The sequence below is a fragment of the Mustela nivalis genome (genome assembly GCF_964662115.1).
Source record: "Mustela nivalis genome assembly, chromosome: 13".
Classification (NCBI taxonomy): Eukaryota; Metazoa; Chordata; class Mammalia; order Carnivora; family Mustelidae; genus Mustela; species Mustela nivalis.
This window is the reverse complement of record NC_139032.1, coordinates 60,011,735-60,032,832: the sequence shown is the minus strand read 5'-3', so window position 1 is coordinate 60,032,832 and position 21,098 is coordinate 60,011,735. Positions and strand designations below refer to the sequence as shown.

The 21,098-nt window shown below is 50.8% G+C and overlaps 1 protein-coding gene across 5 annotated transcripts in view; it reads left to right on the top strand.

The window, feature by feature from the left end:
- FBXO10 (F-box protein 10) overlaps positions 1–20,692 on the top strand; it is a gene marked incomplete at its 3' end in the record, with an annotated part of 69,984 nt that extends 49,292 nt beyond the window's left edge. For 4 of the 5 annotated variants that reach the window (XM_082694818.1, XM_082694816.1, XM_082694820.1 and 1 more), the window contains 8 exons: positions 3,437–3,586; positions 5,836–5,972; positions 10,059–10,129; positions 11,870–12,022; positions 13,191–13,460; positions 15,158–15,471; positions 16,564–16,745; positions 18,911–20,692. In XM_082694818.1, coding sequence (XP_082550944.1) covers positions 3,437–3,586; positions 5,836–5,972; positions 10,059–10,129; positions 11,870–12,022; positions 13,191–13,460; positions 15,158–15,471; positions 16,564–16,745; positions 18,911–19,085 — 1,452 coding nt within the window. Of the gene's footprint in view, positions 1–3,436; positions 3,587–5,835; positions 5,973–10,058; positions 10,130–11,869; positions 12,023–13,190; positions 13,461–15,157; positions 15,472–16,563; positions 16,750–18,910 lie in introns of those variants that run through there. The other variant, XM_082694819.1, reaches the window with a different exon arrangement.
- Between the last annotated feature and the right edge of the window lie 406 nt (positions 20,693–21,098).

The window sequence follows — 21,098 nt, the reverse complement described above, 5'->3', positions numbered from 1 at the left end:
CGGGCCTGGAAAGCCCATTTGAGAGGCACTGGGACTTGATGCTGAGAGCGGTCCGTGCTGCCGCTGGTGCCATCATGATCCTGCGGGCTCTTTGGAGTGCTGCAGGACAGTCGACACAGGAAAGGCTTCTGGAAGGAAAGACATGGCCTTTTAGAAGAAAGCATGGTCATCTCCTGGGTTTGAGTCTTACCTCTCCACTGACTCACCACGAGCATCACCATCCTCTTCTGTCAAATGGAAAGAAGCCTCTCAGTCTTGCGTCTCTCGCTGGGGCATTGTGAGGGTCCAATACCGTAATACTGGTGAAGCGCCTAGTAAGCTCCAGGGCGTCGGACGCGTGTCACGGGAGGCTTGCAGATCTCCGGTGGCTGGAACGGCTAACAGCAATCACATTTCATTGCGTTTGCCCAGCCGCTTCCAAAGAGGGTCTGAGGAGGTGTTGCCCTGAAAGAACAGTGGAGTGCTACTTGGAAAATAAAGAGAACGGTCAGATCAGAGGACGGGTGACCGTTTTGCCCTCAGGTACCACTATGATAGGATCTGGTCTGAGCCCCCAGAAGGGTCTTCCCTCTTACATAGTTACTAGGAGTGTGGCTTCCAAGTCAAATTCTGGCTCTGCCCCTTGTTAGCTGTGTGTCCTTCGGACGAACGGTACTATCTGCCTTCACGGAGGGGTAGGGATTAACTGGGGTCACAGAAAGTGTTTCTGGCACAGAGCAAGTGCTCAACAGATGTTTCTGTTTGTTTTTTAAAAGCGTTATTACAGTCCCGTGTGAGAGGTGCTGTGGGTGGTGTAGGAGCCCAGCCTCAAGGAAAGGTTTCCTGGAGGAGCAGTGCCTGGGCAAGGTGAGGCTGTGAGACAGCGGAGGTGTGCCTGAAGGCCAGACGAAGGAAAGGACACCACACGTTCACGCAGCCGCAGCATGAGCTGAGGGCTGCTGCAGGAGACCGGGGAGCCAGCAGGGTCAGCCAGCTGAAGCACTGACTTCTCGCCACAGAGACTGGAGTCTGCCGTGAAGGCAAGGGAAGCCCACAGGTTTTAGGCAGAGGAGATCTGTGGTCAGATCTGTATTTGGAAAGCTTATCTGTCAGCTTTCTGGGGGACGGAATGGAGGAGAACGAGACCGGGGGCAAGATCGGTGAGAGGCAGTGGAAAATTGTGGTCCAGAGATGGAGAGGAAGGGACGGGACATTCTGGAAAGGTAGAAACGAGGGTTTTAGGAGGGAGTGGTCAAAGGCATGAGGCCTAGGTTTCTGGCCTGTGTGGCAGAGGCAACAGCAGGAACATAGGAGGTTAGGGTATGGAGACAGAGATGCTGAGTTTGGGGCATTTCCAGCATCTAGCAGAGATGCTGTCTGGTTACCTGGTTCTGGAGCTTTGGGGAGGGAAATGCCATGCCAGGCAGAATTGGGAGCAGATGGTAGTTGGAAGTCATCGAAAAGGAGAAATGCAAAGTTAGAGCCTTACTGGTAGCATTTTTAAACTATTGTCTCCAGCGGCTTTTGGCAGGAATTGTGCAGCCTATAAATTCCTAGTGAGTTTCTAGAAAAGCACCTAAGAAACTGATATTCAGAATTTTTGACGAAAAATTCATGCATCTCTGGTTTAAGAGTAAGACTGGCAGAAAGAGCCCGGTTGCTTCTGGCACCAAAAAGAAACCTAATGTTTTTCTTGCTGTTTTGTGTGTCCTGTATAGAGACTGAAGTCAGTAGCACTTATATGTGGAGATGAACATACCTCTTCTTTTGCCAGGCCTTCAGAGGACCAGGTTTGGGGTCAGTCTAGTGAGGATTGCACTGGTTTATGTTTTGCTTTCATTATCCTCCGCCTACCATAGGCTTCATGTTCTTCATCTTCTGCCAGTTTGCCAGGAGGCTTTGCTCTGCTCCTCAGAGAGGGCCGCCTCCATGGCCTTGCCCCCCTGCAGCAGACTGCTTTCAGTTGTGGCTCTATGCCAGTGGTAGGTTTGCTGTCCTGTACTGCTGTGCTATGTCTAGTGAGTCTTGGAAGTAGCTACCTCACCCCCAGCGTGAAGGGGCCTCTAATGATAAGGGCCGAGGTGGGGGTTTTTTCTTTCCCTTCTTTGAGAGTAGCAGGGTTTGGTGCCCTTCCCCCAGCCGCTTCAGCCTTGTTGGGCAGGAAGCTTGGGGAGAAAACTTCAAGGGGGGCTTAGTGCTCTTTCCACAGTGGCTGTGCTAGCTTTCCCCATGCCTGCACCATGAGGGAGGCTGTCCCCAGTCTTTCCCCGTGAGCACCTAGCAAGACCCCTTGGAGAAGTGAACAGACCTACCTTCTCGCAGAGTTTCCGCACCCTCACTCTAGTTCACACTTGGTCTAGTTCGCTAAGACGCGTGGCTGGATTCTTACTGGTTCCTGGGGCACCTGCATCTGCGAAGGCGAGCACGGGCTCACAGTCTCCCAGGAGGGGCCTGTGGTCCTTGGATTTCAGGCTCGTTGGTTGTCCTGCCACCTCAGTTCTCTGATGGGTTCCAGAAAGTATGTGCTGTTGTACATTATCTGATTCTATCCTTGGAAGTGTGGGAGCAGTGAATGCTCTACCGCCTTTCTCTATCCTAAACAGAAGGCTTCTCTTGAATCACACTTCCGTTCTACTTTATCTCTCCCAGTCTTTTATTCTAGTGTAATCTATCGTTAGTAGCACACGGTTTATCCTAATATGATATATTTTTACTATGAATACACAGTTGCTTAAAATAATACAAATTTATTCTTTTAATATGCTTATTAAATAGGGCAAGGAAATGCAAGTGGCAGTACATGCCCTTAAATGAGCTGTATGCTGGGTTGTGGTACTTTATTTAAGGGAGGCCTCTCTATACCAGTACTCCTAATGTCCTGTAGTTTAGAGTATCGGTGGTTTTTCCACCCCTGGATCATACACCCAAGAAAGATTCAGAGTGGACAAGAGTAGGACTCTGTCTTACAGAGTGGAAGAGAAGGTAGGAGGTTATTCTCGGTGCTTTCTCAGGCACGTGAGTTTCAGGAAAGACACATGTGGGAACTTGATTCCATTCATTGTAGCTGTGCCCTTGGAAACTGGGGAGATCTTCATGTAACCCCAATCCACATAGAGTTTGAAGACCACCAAATTCCTTCTTCTCTGAGGGCCCCTTCCATCCCATCATTCAGTTATTCTGCTTGCAAGTTGTGAATACAGGGCACAGGCCAACCTTCAGTCCAGGTTTTCCTAAAAAACAAACAAGCACACAGCTCTGGTTGGTAAGGAGCCTGCCGGGCAAAGCTAAGCAGGGCACAGAGCTCACTCTGCTCCTGGGAACACACAAGGTGGGAAGAGGCAGTCCTTGCCTGCGGGCAGAACAGCAGATGGTAAGAAAAGGACTCAAGTGTTCCCCAAGTGTTTTTTTTTAAAAAACCTATGACAAGAAAACAAATGACTTTCTCGTTTCTGCTTAGATCGTCATGCTCAGGAATGACATTCACCGCTGCCGAGCGTCAGGCATCTTTCTTCGCTTGGAGGGCGGAGGCTTGATCGCTGGGAACAACATTTACCACAATGCGGAGGCAGGCGTAGACATCCGGAAAAAGTCCAACCCACTCATACTGGTACTCCTCTCTGTCTTCATGCTCTTTTCGGAGTGGCGCTTGGTTCTCAAACCTTTTCTAAAATTATTTAAATAAATGTTGCCATCTTGAGCTTATTTATTTTTAAAGACTTTGAGAGAGTGCAAAAGGGGCGAGGGTCAGAGCGGGATGCAGACTCCCCGCTGAGCAGGGAGCGCAGGGAGCCTGATGCCCGGACTCTGGAACTGTGACCTGAGCCGAAGGCAGATGCTCAACTGACTGAGCCACCTGGGGCCCCACTATCTTGAATTTATATTGCTTCCTCTTTGCAAGTGGCTCATACCTTTTTCTCTATGTGTCCTTGTGACTCTGTGCCTCGCTCTTTCTGTATTAGGAATGGCTTTGAATATGTCACCTCTCTTCAGTCTCCTTGTCAGTAAGAAACAGGACTGGGTAGACAGGGAAATTTCACAGAGCACGTTCTCAGCCCTGACAGGCTCTGGTTGGCTTTGAGTTTGATGAAAATAAAGATATATCTGCCCCACCAGACATCTGGATCAAAAGTCAAGCACCAAGTTAGGTCATTTTTCATTATAAGAAGGACATTTAAGATACTTAGTTCTGAAGATTCTTTGTTTCATGGGTACTGTGAGGTCATATAAGTTTGATTTTACACCATCGCGAAAGCCACTTAAGATGGTAGAATATGGGGCCAGTGAAATGAGAGAACAGCCCCTTTTTCTACTCTGGGCTTCCCTGAGAGACACATTTCCTAGGAACTAGGAGATGTGTCCTACTTCTCATGGGCTTGAAAAAATAATAGCCACCCTATGCGTAGTGCTTATTGTTTGCCATATACTGCTCTAAGCACTTTGTATATATTTACTTATTTATGGCTTAATCTTTTCACAACGCCTTGTGGTAGAATTGCTGTTATCCCCACCTTACAAATGAAGATACTGAGGCACAAAGAGACTAAGGATGTTGCCCCAAATCATACAACAAATGACAGAGCTGACAGTCGGTCTGACTCAGGGCTGATGTTCTTGACCCATTGTATCAGACTGCCCTTGCAAAATGCAGATGAAGGAAATTCCTAACTATATTTAAAGACATGCCTAGCCAGTGTCCTCTTTCAGCCCCTCCTCTCACTGCGCTTCTGCTGTGCAGCTGACGTCTGATGCACAGCCTTGGCTGAGGAAATTATTGCCACTGTTGCCAGAGAGATGAGAGGAGCTTGCCTCCTAGGGACAGAGGGGACAGGCAGGTTTAGCCAGGGGGAGGGGGCGTTTTGTTTCTGCCCTGGCTTCGAGAAAGAGAAAGGGTGTGGGGGATGGAAATGCCACTGCTTACGCTTCCCTCTCCGAGCTTTCCAACCCTGTGAGGGAGTTCTGTTAGACAGTGGTTGCCTGGGTTGAGTCTGCCAAATCCTTCAGGAGAAAATCTGGAAAGTGATTAAGAATAGGAGAGCTTACGGTGTGGAACGTTTTCAAGCAAGCTAGAACTATGTTTTTGTGAAATCATTTTGGAAGAGAAACCGCTAACTTCCTGGTTTAAGTACAGGAATGTATTTAGGCTGTAAATTAGCATTTTGTTATTTTTTATGATCTAAAATTTTGTCCCTGTGCAGAAGCAGGTAACTGGGAAGCTAAGTCTCATATCTGGTTCTGCTGCGCACTGTGTGACCCCGGGCCTGCTTCCCCATTCGTACAAAGAAATATTTGAAATAAATCTAAGGGTCTTTGTAGTGCATACACCTTCTGTGATCTCATGCCCCGTGGAACAGTCAGCTCCCCAGAGCCGCACCATTCCACAGGCTCCCTGAATGGGAAGTGAGGCATAGGAGCCATGGCTCTCCCCTTTCCTTGAAGGTGGCCTACTTGGGATGACACATGGCCAACATTGTCGTGTAGTGGGGTGCTCCCTTCCCTGAGAGGTGGGCTCCCTGGCCCCGGGGTGGTCCAGGCTGGCCAGATGATGGGAGGAGGCGATGCTGGTGGAGGGTGCTCTGGAGGCTCAGCAGCGTTCAGTGGCATGCTTTGCGGGTACAGAGCAAGGGGCTTGTTGTTGAAGGCGCCTGTGTCCAGATTGTCCCTTACAGCTGTGCGTGTGTGCAGGGGCCAGCAGCATGGTCCGTTCACTTAGTCCCACGTTAACGAGGGGTCTTCAGCGGCGCTGTCCTCTCTGTAGTGTGTGTTCACCCTGGCCCAGCTGAGGGGCGGCGCTTGGGCACTCAGCTTCTTGCCGACTTGTCTGATCTGTCTTCTCTGCTGTCTCGTGTTCCCTTGCAGTGTAACCAGATCCACCACGGCCTTCGTTCTGGCATTGTCGTCCTCGGCAATGGGAAAGGTATCATCCGGAACAATCAAATCTTTTCAAATAAGGAGGCTGGCATTTATATCCTGTACCATGGAAATCCAGTCGTGAGGTATGTGTGCTGTACCTGGGCCATCCTCACCCGTGGTCCCTTCTTTCCTCTCCTGTCTCTCTCTTTCCTGCTCCCTGGCTTTCCTCCATTTGAAAACATTTCTGTTTACGAACATGGCTGTCTAGGAGAACAAGCGAAGACCAGACCCCACCCTCATCCCACTGTAGTAACGCAAGTGCTTTCATTTGCATTCCTTTCCAGTTCATGGTGTAGCCATTCCATTCAGCAGACATTACTGAGCACCTCTGATAATGGTAACGAAGGTGTCCCCCTCCCCCGGAGCTTACTCTAGCATGGGGGACACGTGGGACCAGACATAACTCTAAGATAGAGATGGCATAAAGGTTTGAGCTTTCAGACTGACAAGTCTGTTGGGTTGAAAGTGGCCACCTAGGATGTTTTGTTAGGATCTGGCCTCAGCACAGAAGCATGCTGTGACTGATCAGTGGGGTGAGCTGTAGGTGCGAGGGGCAGGGGCACCGCCGGCACCAGGGAGCTGCCATCCCAGCTCTCGCATGCGGCAGACTGTGACAGATGCTATCAAGGGAATCCTTCTACCTGGGGGTGTGGGCTGGCCTCGTTTCCAGGAGTGCATGAGAGTTGGACTCTGACATCTGGGTAGCACATGGACCGTCACGGAAGTGGGGAGTGGACATTCCTACTAAAGTAAACCACACAAGCAATGAGACCAGATTCAGGGCTTAGCTAACCGTCCACTGTGGCTTGAGAACACGTCTGACACGACGTGTTAGGTCTTGCTTTAGGAAAATAACTGGCTCAGGTGTGCAGCAAATATATTCTGAAGTGGGTTTTTTTCCCTTGATTATTCCATATGCATTCTTCCATATTATTGTGTGGGCTCCATCAGTTTTAGAAAGTTTCAGAACATTCCATTGTTTTGATATTCCATTATTTTTTGGACCAGTCCTAGTACTGTTAGGCAGCTATTTTCACCACTGTTACAGCAGCTTCTAAAAACAGTTAGTGGTCCCAGAGCCCTTTTTCCATCTTTGCATGTGTAGGTGTGTTTGTCCGTTGTTATTCCTTTAACACACATTTAAGTGTTTACTCTCTATGTAAGGGGACAGTGACGTAGTGTGTAAGAACAGTCTCTGCTCCATAGAATTTAGTCTCATGCTGAAGACAAACATACGAATAACCAGGAGGGGAGACTCACTAAAATGGGTGCTTCACTAGGCCTTCGTGTAAGTACCAGAGGAACCCGGCACAATTCCAGCTAGGCGAGTCGGGGAAGGGCATGAGGGGAGCTGACACTGAGCTGTGGGTAAGTCGGATTTTGTGGCCAGGGAGATGGTATTCTGGGCCCAGCGGCAGTGAAATTTAGCGTGTGTCCTGGAAAAATGGGAACAAATGTGTGTCTTCCACAAGATGCAGCGGTGGGGGTGGGGGTGAGTAGATCAGCCTACAAAACAGGCTCCTCCTGGAACACAGAACCTCAGATATCGAGTAGGATATGCAGCATAATGGCTTTCCAGATCATCCATTTCCTGATCCGTGGAGCCTGTGAACATGTGCTCTTACGTGGTAAAAGAGAGGTTGCAAATGTGTTCATCAAGGACCTTGAAATCAGGAGCGTATCGTGGATTATCCAGGTGGGCCCAGCGTAATCCTCAGGATCCTTAGAGGGAAGCAGGAGAATGAGCTGGGAGGAGGAGGTGGGACAACAGAAGCAGAAGTCAGAGGGATGAGGCTTGAGGCCAAGAAAGCTGGGAAAGATGAGAAATGGATTTCCCTAGACCTTCCAGAAGGAACACACATCTGCTGACACCTTGATTTAGCCCTGTAGGACCCATTTTGGACTTCTGACCTCCTAAACAAGAAGGTAATGAATCAGTGTTGTTTTAAGACACTACATTTGTGGTAATTTGTTATAGCATCCCTACACCAATCTGGGGAGTTTGGACTTGACCTTGTGGGTGCTGGTAACAGTTGAAGAATTTTGAGTAAGGACTGGTTACAGTCAGATTGGTGTCCTGGTTTTTCAGACAGAATCTGTGTGAGGGGCGCCTGGCTGGCGGGATGGTGGGAGAGTGTGATCTCAGTCTTACAGCTGTGAGCTCCAGCCCCACCCTGGGTATAGAGAACACTTAAAAGTAAAAATGAGATCTTTTAAAAAAATAACAGCAACAATGACAGAATCTTTTTGAGAGAATACGTTTGTTTTTTTGTGATAGAGGGTGGGGGTCTGGGGGAGGGTAAGAATCAAGTTTGAGATCCCTGAAGTGGCCTGGATAAGGCAAACCACAGGAGTTTCTTTGCCTGCGAGAGTTGTGTTACCTCTTATGTTTCTCTTTTTGCTTTGGCTGCAAGGAAGCTCAGGGCTCAGTAGGGCTCATCCTCAGTAAATATCCCATCCTTGGTTCTTAGAACAATCATCTGTCCCCTTTTCCTAAACGTTTTCTGATACCTCTTTTATCTTTATTTTGTCCTCCCTGTGTACACACACATACCTGTTTCTCCAAGTGGCCATGGGGTCTTTCTGAAGGTAAGTGAGAGTTATAGTGAGAACCCACTGCCCATGCATTTGCTTCTAAGGCACAGCTTGCAGAAATATGGATGAGGCATGCCCTACCCTAGGGACAGTCTCTGACTATGAATTCCAGAAGCCCACAGTAACCATCTGCTGATTGAATTGTAACCAGATCAAAGTACACTCCAGATCTAAGGGCAAAAATGGCGATGTTTTTAACAGAGGATTTCACTTGTTCAACTCAAATGCATGGTGTGGGCACAGTTGACATTTGGCTTACCCAGCATCAACATAATTTGCTGGGTATTTTTCCAAGGACATAAACCATTTGGATTCTGCCCTCAGAAATGGAAAGCTTAGCTAAATCCTGCTCCATGAAGTTCTGTGGGGTGCCAGGCCCTGTATCAGGCTCTAAAGAGCCAGGTGAATTCTTGGACCTAAATCCAGCCACATGACAGGAGTTGGGAGGGTTGCCTCCCAAGATAGGAGGCAGGTACCCTTCCAGGAAGAAAAGAGGTCACAGCATTCCTGTCAGTAAAAATAACAGCAAATGTGTGTTCTCCAAGGATAACCCAACTGTGCTGATGTCTGGGTGTGACCGGCCTTGTTTTAATAGGAAACTCAAGTTGCAGAGACTGGGAAGCAGTGCATGTCCTTCAGATGCTCGGGTTTTTCATTCACAAGGCCTTTCCATGGCAGTGAGGGCTGTGCGTTTCTCTGAACAGGAGCGTGTTTTCCTGTATCTTCCTCATGTGGAGCCAGCCCATGAGGTTTCATGTTGGTTACACATTCTTTTTTATTTTTTTATTTTCGCACATTGTCCAGTATTCTTAAAACCCCATTTTTTTAAATCCTGCTTTTCTTCTTTTAAGGCATGTCATCATTTTATGTTGTCATTTGGTGCATAGAGGTGATGGTTAAGGTAACGGGAAAGGTCACAAGTAGCTGGTGGATACAAACAGAAGATGGTAGGGTCACTATACGCAGAGAACAGATTCAGGCTTTGGACACAAATCATGCCCAGAGAAGCTTAACACAGTCTCCTAGGAATTTTTGATGACACTACCATGACTTGTCGCCTGTGCACCACAATGACCTGTGTTTCAACTGGTGTTTAAATGTGAGTGATAGTCAGGAGAGGCCACAGAAACGTGAATATCATTGTGCTTGTATCGCCTAGTTGTAGGTTTAGTTCTGGATCAGGTTGTCTCTAGGATAACTGACAATTTTTTAAATGCCTGGCTTTTAGGACTTGAGAAAATGCTTTATGCCCCTGTGGACTTGAGTCATCTGGGGAAAGCCACAAAAGAAAGAAGTCACCTTAGGGTTGCCTGGGTGGCTCAGTCAGTTAAGCCTCTGCCTTCGGCTCAGATCATGATCCCAGTGGGATCAAGTCCCGCATTACGCTCTCTGCTCAGCGGGAGCCTGCTTCTCCCTCTCCCTCTGCCTGCCACTCTGCCTACTTGTGCTCTCTCTCTGTCAATCAAATAAATAAAACCTTTAATAAAAAAGAGAGAGAAGTCCCCTTGGGCAGGCATTGGCTTTGACACATGACATCGATCTGGCCTTACTCTCTTCTTCTTCTTCCATTTTAGTGGGAACCACATTTTCAAGGGCCGTGCAGCTGGCATAGCAGTGAATGAGAACGGCAAAGGCCTCATCACAGGTAGGAGTGGGAACTGCCTAGAGCTGTAGCCAGCTGAGCAACCAACAGCCAAGCCAACATCCCTGACCTTGCTGCCAGCCAGTCCTTCCCCTTGACAGACTGGCCGCTGCCTCTGGCTAGTGAACGAGCACTCTGGGACGCTGGCCCCATGCACTGGCCCCACTTGTCCCAGAGAGGGGGTATCTGTCTGCTCTTTGTCAGGCCCACTGCTTACAGATCTCCCTGGATGGCTCACATAACACTGTCAGAAACACTTAGGACACACAGACCGAACCCTTCTTCTTGTCTTTTCTATGGACTTGTGCCTGCTCTGGAGCCCCAGCCCCTTTTCCCCACTGCCGGGCTAACTCCTTCAGGTCTCAGCCTACATGTCCCTTCCTCGAGGAAACCTGCCCTGCCCTCCTGTTGCGCACACACTCACTGTACCCAGCAGGCATGCTCTGTAGGACATCTTACTTTATTTGTGGTCTGTGTAAGGTCAGTCTCCTCTTCTGTAAGGCAGCAAATTCTCTATGACCAGGATCAGGTCTATGTGGTACATGACCATAGGCTCCGCACAGAGCATAGGCATACCTGGGGCATGAGAGACCGGTCCAGTGAATCCCTCTGACTGCACCCACATGTCCTTCATTCATCAGACATTCATTGAGCACACACTGTATGCAGGAGCTGGGGATACAGCAATGAACAAAACAGAATCTGTGAAACTGCTGCCTTTGGGTTCCTGTTGTCAGGAACTGATATTTTAGGAGGGGAAAACAAACAAAACAACACACACATACACACACAAAAGAAACATATCTGAGTGATAAGTGCTTTAGAGATTAAATCTCTATATAATTAACTTTATATATTTACATAAATCTATGTTATATATATTTTATTTATAAATATATAATATGTAAGCTATATATAATTTATTGAAATTAATTAAAATAAGGTGATGTGGGTATTTAAGATTGTGTGGTCAGGGCAGGCCTGACCTGAGAAGGTGACATGTAAGCCAGACCTGAGTGATGGGACAAAGCCTAGGGAGAGAATCAGAATTCCATGCAGGGCTGCCTGTGGAACACCGTCAGCACGCCTGGGGAGCAGGGAGATCGCTCGTGTGACTGGGTATGGTGAAGGGGGCAAGGGGTGGGATGGGGTCACAGAGGCAGGAAGGGACCAGTCACACAGGGTCTCCTGGGCCATTGCACTCCAGTCCCAAGAGCCTGAGAGTCTGCCCAGCCATCGTGTCAGGGGCATCAAGGTCCCAGCATAAGCCCCCCGACTTGTGACTCCCAGAGAAGTGGTGGATGAGGAGAGGAGAAGAAAGCTGTGGTCAGTCCAGAGCTGAGACTGAGAAGGACCAGCTTGTGCCTCCCCAGGCTGGTGGGGGAAATGGCTGGAGTCTGCCTCAGCCCTCCCAGAAACAGCCCCCAGGACAGGCAACCCTGCCTGGCCTTGGTCCAGGGGCTCTAAAGCCAGTTTATTTTTAGTCATTGGTCCTGAAGGCCACTAGATACAGTGGAACCTAGAGATATAAGAGAGCACAAGATAGTTAGAGACGTTGCCCTTGAGGAAAGCCCATAGCGCTTGGGTCCCTGAAAAGTCACACAACAGGCAAGATTCAGAGTGGTGACTGCTGACAGTGCAGCCTGGGTGTCCTGGTTCAGAAGGTCCTTTCTCTCAGCTGTCCCAGTCTTCCTGGCCAGTGTGGGTGGCCCTTGGTCTTGATCTCTCTTCTGCCTCTCCTAGAAAACGTCATCCGTGAGAACCAGTGGGGAGGCGTAGACATTCGCCGCGGAGGAGTCCCGGTCCTCAGGAGCAACCTCATCTGCTTTGGCTACTCAGACGGTGTGGTCGTGGGGGATGAAGGCAAAGGACTAATAGAAGGAAACACCATCTATGGTGAGGCACGTTCCCGGGGGGTGGGGTCCGGAGTCCGGCCCAGGCAGGGAGGCAGGAAGCCCAGGTTCCATCTCTAGCTGGTGGATCCTGAGAAAGTCACTGCCTGTCCCTGGGCCTCAAAGACGCCCTGAAGGACAGTGTCAGTCTCAGGCCACAGACACACAGCCCCTCCCAGAATGCAGAAGCCTCTCCTAAGCCCCCTTGTGACGCATGGGGTCAGCCAAGCAGGGAGCTTCATCTTGATTTAAAATAGCAAAAGGTAGGGGTTGTGTGAGGACAGGGCCATGTAGGCTCTGACACGTGGGCATCTACCTCTTACCCTTTGTTCTGCTCCCGAGAACTAGAAATCTAATGGGAGAACTAGGATAGCCCTGGAAAGGAAACTGTTCTCACTCATGCTGTGCCTTTGAGCAAACCTTACTCTCTGGACTGCATCTCTAATAGTCACGAGAGCTAACGTGGGTTCTCGGCCAGGTGCTTTAGCTGCACATTCCGTCATCATGACTGCCTGCTGAGGTAGATACGGTTATTAACTCCATTTTAAAGATGAGGAAACCGAGACACAGAGAGGTTTAGTAACCCACTCAAGGTTACGCAGCTAGGAAGGGGTACGGCTGGGACTCAGACAGAGGCCACCTCCCTCTCTCTGCAGGACAGGGTTGTGCTGGATGAACTCTGAGGACCCTTTGGTGCTGTCCCTCTGGGTTTGTGTCTTCCAACCTGGAAGTGTGGCCTACACAGTTCTCAGAGCACTTTTTTTTTTTTAAGATTTTATTTATTTATTTGACAGCGATCACAAGTAGGCAGAGAGGCAGGCAAAGCGGGGTGGGGGGAGCAGGCTCCCTGCTGAGCAGAGGGCCCAATATGGGGCTCGATCCCAGGACCCTGGGATTATGACCTGAGCTGAAGGCAGAGGCTTTAACCCACTGAGCCACCCAGGTGCCCCAAGCACTTTTAAACCCTATGGTATGATCCTGGTTGTGAAACTGACCTGATAGTTATCCCTCTTGTATGAAGGAAAGGCCTCCAGCCATACAGAAGCTTGTCTGAGGTCATTAGCACATCAGGGCCTCCGTCTCCCAGGCCAGTACTTCCCCCCCTCGGGGAGACACTGGGTGCTGCCTCTCTGCGGCTCAGTGTCCGTGACCAGCTCCTTTCCCTGTCCCAGCTAATAAGGGCTGTGGCGTGTGGATGATGTCATCCAGCCTGCCCCACGTCACCAGCAACCACGTCAGCTACAACGGCCTGTACGGAGTGGCAGTGTTTAGCCAGAAGGACGGTTCTGGGGAGTTGCCTGGAGGGCACGGGGCGCAGGAGAACTTCAGCGAGGACGGAGATGCCGTCCTTTGGGAGACGGAGCTGGAGAAGGATGAAGACCCCCTGCGCCGGCCGGTCACCACAGCTCTTGTTGAGTCTAACAGTATTAATCACAATGGAGGTGAGTGCCTGCCCGCTCCAGAGCCTTCCGTGCTCCCACCGCCTGCCTTAGGAGGCACTCTTCTCGCTTTGTGGCCTACTTTCAGCCACTCCCCCAGCCCTCGGGACATCATCTTCCCTGAACTTAAATCCATTCTGTCCTGCCCCTAGCTCCACTAACTCATGCTGTTTCTCTTCCCTGAAATTCCCTTTCCCCTTATCCACACATCCCAAAGAACTTGAAGTTCAAAGCCCACTCTGAATGTGCTCTCTCTCCCTTACTCTCGTCCCACTGGCACTTACAGGGCCTCGGATGGGATCTGTTTCTGTGGCTGTTGCAGCAACTAGGACAGGGTATGAATGTGAGACAAGGAGCCAAACCCCACTCCTGTCAGCACCGCTGCCCCACCAAATCCCACACCCGGCATCAGGTTTCTAATCCGTTCCGAGATACATTATCCACATTTTAACATCTAAGGACATGCATTTGTAGTTGATGGCATATCATGGTTTAATTGTTGATTTTTCTTTCTTACGTCGAGAATAAGTGTGTTTTAAATCCACTGGTTATCTTAAACTGGATAACAACTGATAAATACTCAGTGTTTATTGAATTAAGAAGCATATGAAGTTGATATAAGTCCAGGGTTCCCAAACCTGGCTGACCGTCAGGACCACTGTAGTGGCTGATGGAGGCAGTCTTGTTAAAAGGAGGCTCCTGGGCACAGGCGAGCTCTCGCCCTGGGACTAGCAGAGGGCAAGGAGAGTGGGAGCCAACCAAAAATGAGTTCTGTCCCCTCCCAGTTCAGGGCTTTCTCCATGTGGCCCTGCTGTCTGTAGGACAGGCAAAGCCACATAAATTCACAGATCCTTGATTTATGTTCGCCCTTCCCACCAGGCCAGGAGAAGCAGCAGGCATGTGGCACCAAGAAGCTGGAACCTGCAGACTCCCGGCCCACTGTGGCCTCTGTTGGCCTCCGCCCACCCTCCTCCCTGCACTGCTGGTGTCTCTTGCTCTTGTGGTGGGCAGATGTCACCACTGGGGGGTCCTCTCCTCATCATCCCCAGGTCCCCCTGCCCTGCTATCTCTTCCTGACCAAGTCATGTGGCTCTACACCTGCTGAGTTTTATACTTTTTTTCTAAAAGTATGTAGTGTCTCTAAGTATATACAACCCCAAACACTATTTTTTTTCCAAAATTTCTAACATATTTTAGATATTTAGCTTGTAAATTTTTCTATTCAAAAATTACGGGATTTCCCTTGTGAAGGAAATGTCCCAAAACAATAGAGAGGCTTAGAAAAACTGAGCAACTGTCCAGCTGGTAGCTCTGTGTGGAGGTGGAATGGGCAGGTGTAACAGGTAGTGTGCACCCTGTCACAGGAGGTATGCACAGCAGTAAGATGGTGACAGGGGACACATGTGAGCAGGGAAGGAGAGCCTGGGTCTTGTGAGCCCCTGAGCTCAGGGAGTCTTGTGTCACCTTTCCCTGTTTACTGAGCACTTAGTTTAGAAGGAACAGAGCTTCCTTGATGTTCCTGGGTTTCCGCCTACTCAGTTTGTCTACATCTTAAAAGATGGAACTCCCAAGAGGTGGTTCTGAGTGTGGGTGCCTCTTCTTCCTCACCTCTCTCCCAGGGTGCACAGCACAGTTGCATGGAGGTTTTTCCTGACTGGTGTTGTCAGGGCTGACCCTACTCCCAACCCCTCTACCCGTAGCCTCAGGCCTCTACGTCCAGAGCAGTGAGGCGCTGCACGTCCTCACCAACGTGATCCATGCTAATGGGGACAGAGGTATCACGGTGGCCCAGAGCAGCCAGCTCACCCGTGTAGCCAACAATAGCATCTCCTGCAACCGCCAGAGTGGGGTCAAGGTCGAGGCCCAGTGCAAGGTGGAGCTCCGGGGCAATGGTATCTATGACAACAGAGGCCATGGCATCATCACCAAGGGTGACAGCAGCGTCGTCATCGAAAATGACATCATTGGCAACCGGGGCAGCGGGCTGCAGCTCTTGCCCAGGTCCGACACGAAGGTGTGTATGTGTACGTGTGTCTGACTCATGGTGGCCGCACAGGGCTCAACCCTAGGACAGTCCTCACACTCTGTCCACTGAGAAGCCCAAAGCATTCGGTACCATCAGGGACATCCTTCCTCCTGCCCAGACACAAGTGAGGCTTCCCACGGGAGGGGGCAGGTGGACTGAACCCTGAAGGAGGGACAGGAGCTGCCAGCCAAAAGCTGGGGTGGGGGTGCCACTGGGGGCATCTTGTGGTCTCCAGGTCAAGCTTAGAGCTCTTTCAGCCCTTCCACTCACAGAACTGCCTCTCACAGGACTGAGTATGCAGTAGGTGCTTAATGTGGAGAGCCTATGTGCACACTATTTCCTGTATATCCTGCATACCATTCTCCCCTTCTCTCCTCAGTCCTGCACCTGGGCTATCACTTCCTTCAGGAAGCTTCCCCTAATTCCCCCAGGCTGTCTGAGGTACCCCTTTTCTGGACATCAGGGGTGCTTATGCTCACCCCCACCTCACAGAGCACTTCCCACAATGCTTTGCACCTGCTCTTCTGCCTATCTGTCTCCCCCAGAATTGTCTGCAAAGCACTGCGCTGGGTGCTAGGGTTTCAGTGTTGAGCCGGACTGACTCAGTCCCTGCACTCATGAAATTACCATCCCAAAGCCTTTTTTTTTTTTGGCTCTGCAGCTTCTTGAGTAGTGACTTGGGCAAGGAGGAAAGAATTCCTTGGCTCTACATCTGAAAACTGTGGAAACAGAGGAAGAGGGGTTGGGGGAGACACGCTGTGGCTTCAGGTTGCCAATGGTTCTTGCCTCTGGTACAACCTCCCCTCTGTGCCAGGCCTTTGCATGTTGTTCCTTCTTCCTGGAACAGCTGTCCCCTGCTCTGCATCTGGTAAGCTCCAACAGCTTACCTGTTATCTCCTTCAGGAAGCCTTCCTGATTCTCCCCACTTGGATCTCGATCGCCATTCCCTGAGCTCCCATGGCGCAGTGCTGCCCGAGCATGCTCTTACCACTCCGTTTTAGAACTGCTGTTGCCCTTACCTGGCCCCCTCACCAGTCAGGGAGTCCCCAAGGTATGACAGGCTCTGATGGTCTCTCCCAGGTAATCAAGAACCGGATCCATTCATTCCGGGCCTACGGCATTGCAGTGCGGGGCCGCGCCAAGGCCCTGGTGCAGGAGAACATCATCTTCCAGGGCAAGACCAGCAAGACCATCTTTCAGCAGATCTCCAACAACAGGGAATGTGTCCTGCAAAACAACAAGTTCTTGGTGTTCAAGAAAAAGTAAGTGTCTGCCGTCTGCCGACACCCATCTTCCAGAACCACAGTGAGGTCATGGAAGGAGCCAGGCCCCGTGACTGTGGCAGCCCCTGCTCCCCTCAGTCCCGCCAGCTCTCAGCCCTGGTCGGGTTATTCAGGCCGATGCTGAGGCCCCGCACCCGCCTCCCTGGGAGGGAAGAGGCTTTAAGAGTCCGGGGTATGGGGGTGCAGATCTCAGCTCCGCCGGTCACTGGCTGTGGAACCTTGGGCAAGTTACTCGGCACCTGGAGCCTTAATAAAATCCAGTTATGGGGCACTTGGGTGGCTCAGTGGGTTAAAGCCTCTACCTTTGCTCAGGTCGTGATCTCAGGGTCCTGGGATCAAGTCCCGCATTGGGCTCTCTGCTCAGCGGGGAGCCTGCTTCCCCCTTTCTCTCTACCTGCCTCTCTGCCTTTCTGTGATCTCTGTCTGTCAAATGAATAAATAAAATCTTTAAAAAAAAAAAATCCAGTTAGCAATGTCTGCAGTGTAGCACCAAATTGAGAGAAACTCAGGTCACATGACCTAATACCTGGAGGTAGTCCCGAAATGTTAACTGCTGTCACTTATTTTTAATACCTCTGCCTCCATGTAGCACTCTTCACACTCTTCTGCCCTAATCTTCCTTGTCCTTCCCTGCACCCATTTCAGTGACCTCACCATCCCTCCACTCTGTTCTGGCAGCAAAACCTCTGCGACCAACTTCTCCCTAACATCTCAGTTCAGTCAGTTACTAGGTCCCCTCCTCTTCCCAACTGCCATCACCCCTGTTCCCATCTCAGCACCCATCACCCTGACCCTGTGGCCCTGCTGCCAGGGTGCTGTTGCACTGGTCTATGGATGGACCGTGTTCTGCTTGCTTTGCTGCCGTGCTGGTTCAGAAGGCAGCCATTGCTGTAGGCCTCACTCCTGCACTCTGATGGCCCTGGCCTGCAGCGCCAGCTTCCTGCCTTGTGTCCTTGCCCCGCCTCCGCAGGCTGTCCTGTGCATCCTACCAGGTTATTCTGTCTGTCCGCTCTGGTCCTGCCACGCCCATGGTCAGAATCATCTGATGGAGCCCCTTTTTCCTCTGTTCCTTTTTTAATTATACATTTTCTATAAAAATAGTTTTTGAGGAAACACCATATATGTATGTTTTATATATTCTTAACTTATGACGTAGGAAAAAAATAGAAGTTCTAATCTTTTTTACCTATGTCCCAGCAGATCATATTGTGGACTCCTTGAGGTCTGCTTCCTCCTGCCCCTTTGGGGACCCCAGGATACAGAAAGCACAGAGCTGTCAGCCGGCCATTATCCCCCAGGCACTGTTGGGCCCTGATTTTTCTTTCCAGGCTTCCTGGCTGCGGCCGCACTCCAATGCCAGCAGCTCCTGGAGCACACCTGCAGGCTTCTTGCTCACCCACAGCAGCCAGCTTCCAGCTCTCCATGCCTTTACAGTTCTGCTCATTGCAAATCGTCATAAAAATGCACAGAAGGCATGGTCACTGGCTAAAACAAATACAATATGGTGTTAAGAGGTCGTTCCTTGTAACTCAGATGACAGGAAGCCCTGAGCAAAGCTTTCGCCGACCCTTCATAATCTCCATAAGAACTTGGGGGACTGGAAACTCACCAGCTTCTGTCCCCTATAGATTTACAGGCTCCAGAATGTCATGGAAAAAAAAATCATACAGAATGTGGTCTTTCTGGTCTGGCTTCTCTCACTTACCCTAGTGTACCTGACATGTGCCTATGGTGTCACATGTCACTCTTTTTGTTGCCAAGTGGCATTCCATTATGTGGATGTACCACACCATTTATCTGCTCACCAGCTGAAGTTTTGGGTGATTAGGAATAAAGCTTCTGTATATATGCATGTCATTCATTTGGGCAGGGGGTTGGTATGAAAAAGAAGAGAAGTCACTGATGTTCTCTACGTCCTGACAGAGATGGGGAAATTCAGGCTTCTAGAGGGAACTGCTCCAGACTCTTGTGCAGAATCGCAAGTATAGCTGGAACTAGAATCCAGGACTTTTGTCTCTTAGCATCACACGTGTCCCACCACCTACACCTGGATCCAGTGATCCTGAACCAGAGGTGAGATTGTGTGGGGCATTCAGCAAACGCCCCAGGCCCTCAGTTCATGGACTGTCCTTTTGCACCTCCAGGTCTGACACGTGGCGCCTGGTGAACCCACCGGCACGGCCTCACCTTGAGAGCTCTCTCCGAGGCCCCTCTGCAGCCCACAGTGGGCAGAAGGGGACAGCCATGGCGACTAGGATCACAGCCCGCGTGGAAGGTGGTTACCACAGCAACCGCAGCGTCTTCTGCACCATTCTGTAAGGATGGGAGCCGCGGCGTGGGGCGGCTGGAGGGCTGTCCAGACTCCCAGAGCAGCAACCCCGTACCCTGCGCTCAGGCTCCGATGGGTGTTCAGCTGAGCTGAGAGGTAAAGGCAACGTTGGGATGGAAGAAGCAGCATCTGAGGGGCTCTGGGCCCCGTCTCGGTCCTCCTACTCACCATAGCCCAGAGAAAACAGGCTTCCAGACTTCCTGGGGACTGAGAAAAAGATACAGATTGGTGGGCTTCCTGTAACTTGAGCTCTCATAGAGGTGATGAAGGTTTGGGGAAAATTGATACTAAAGCTTCGGTCAGGTCTTTCTGTGTGACTGACAGGGAAGTGTGGTTTTACACACCAAACCCTGACTCGAGTCAAGGAAGAGCAGATTGACTCCTGAGGGAGGAGGTGAGCCTAGTGAGGTGGAAAGAGCCCCAGAATTGTCCCCTTTCCCAGGCCTCTCTTGATCTGTGCTGGGCCACACCCTCCCAGCTGACTGCAGAGGCTGCAGGAGTTGAGTTTGGTTTCCTTCAACTTGAACTGTGATGGGGAGGGAGCCTCTCTGGAAGAGCTGCCCCAGGGATGACAAGGGACATGCTGAAAACACAGGCTTCCTTTGAGCAGCCCAGGCACTGCTGCTGGGCGGGGCGGGGACGCAGGAGACTCCACTCTGCCCTCAGGGAGCTCCCACACTCGGGGATGCTGGCTCCGGGCGTGCCGTGCAAGGGTTCAGGTCCTGCGCACACCCTCACTGGGGCCCCTTGTCTGTGTCCGTGTTCTCACATGGGTAACTGTCTGCCTTTACTGACCCCACTACGGTTCCCCACTCTGTGCCTTGGCCCACACACTGTCCTCTTCTTGGCATGCTCTTCTCGCCGTCTGCACATGTCACGTCCTGCCTAGTCTTTGAGCTTTAGCGGAGACATTACCTCCACAGAGCCCCCCTCCCTGCAGTGACCATGCTCTTCCCTGCTGAGGCTCTGTTGCCCTTTCTCTGCCCTCCTCTCAGGTACTGAGCACTTTCTGCCTTGCTTCGGGGTTTTCTAAGTCCATCCCTGTCCCACCTACTTGCCTGTAAACTCCCAGAGAGTAGGATCAGGGTTCCCAGTCCAGGGTTGGGGTAGGGTCAGTAGCCTGAGTCAGATGGGCTTTACTGAACCATACTGTGAATGTGTGAGGGTTCCAGAGCCAGGTGGGCTCAGAAGGCACCTGCCTGAGGATGGGGACTGACTGCAGGACTGGCTCAGAGGGAACAACCCCCCTCCCACTCGGCCTTTCATGCGGGGCCTTCACCAGCCTGCTGGGGGCACTGTTGTGCACCTTGCCAGTGGCTTCCCAGGCTGGTTCTGCCAGGCCCTCGGTGCTGCTCTCCTGGGTGGGGGGGGGGGGGTGGCTGGAGGGAGCCAGAAGCACTGGCTTCCCCCTGAGGACTGTGGGCACGCGAGCACCGATCCCCGCACTGTCCCAGCACGGTCCTTTGCACTTCTCTGGTGGCCCCAATGTGAATGGCTGTACAAAATGCTGCCTTTGTTATTTTGTAATGACTCTTCTGTGAACTTATGCTTATGAAAATCTCTGCAACCAAAATAAAGTTCTATATTTTAAAAGAAACCCTCTCGGGGACTTTTCTTGGTCTGGGTATGTGCTAGAGTTCCTGGGCGGCTGGGTGCAGGCACCTGCTCGGCCTTCCTGAGGCGCTGCTCCTGTGGCTGAAGGAGACCGAGGCCCACGGTCTCCTGTCCCTTCAGCTCGTGCCCACGCTTCTGGGTCCCAGGATCTGGATGGCCACGTGTCAGGGATGGCACTGTGCCCCTCCGTGCCGTGGACTGTGTGGAGATGAGCAGAAACAGTACCTGGAGGAGAGAACTTGACAGCGTACAGAACGTTCTGAGATCATGAACTCCTTTTTCCCCGTCTCTGCATGCCACCTAAGGGGAAAGGTGGTACTTAATATTTTTCTTCAAATCCTCTTTTTAAATTAACTTTTTTAGAAGAATTTTGGATTTACAGAACAAGT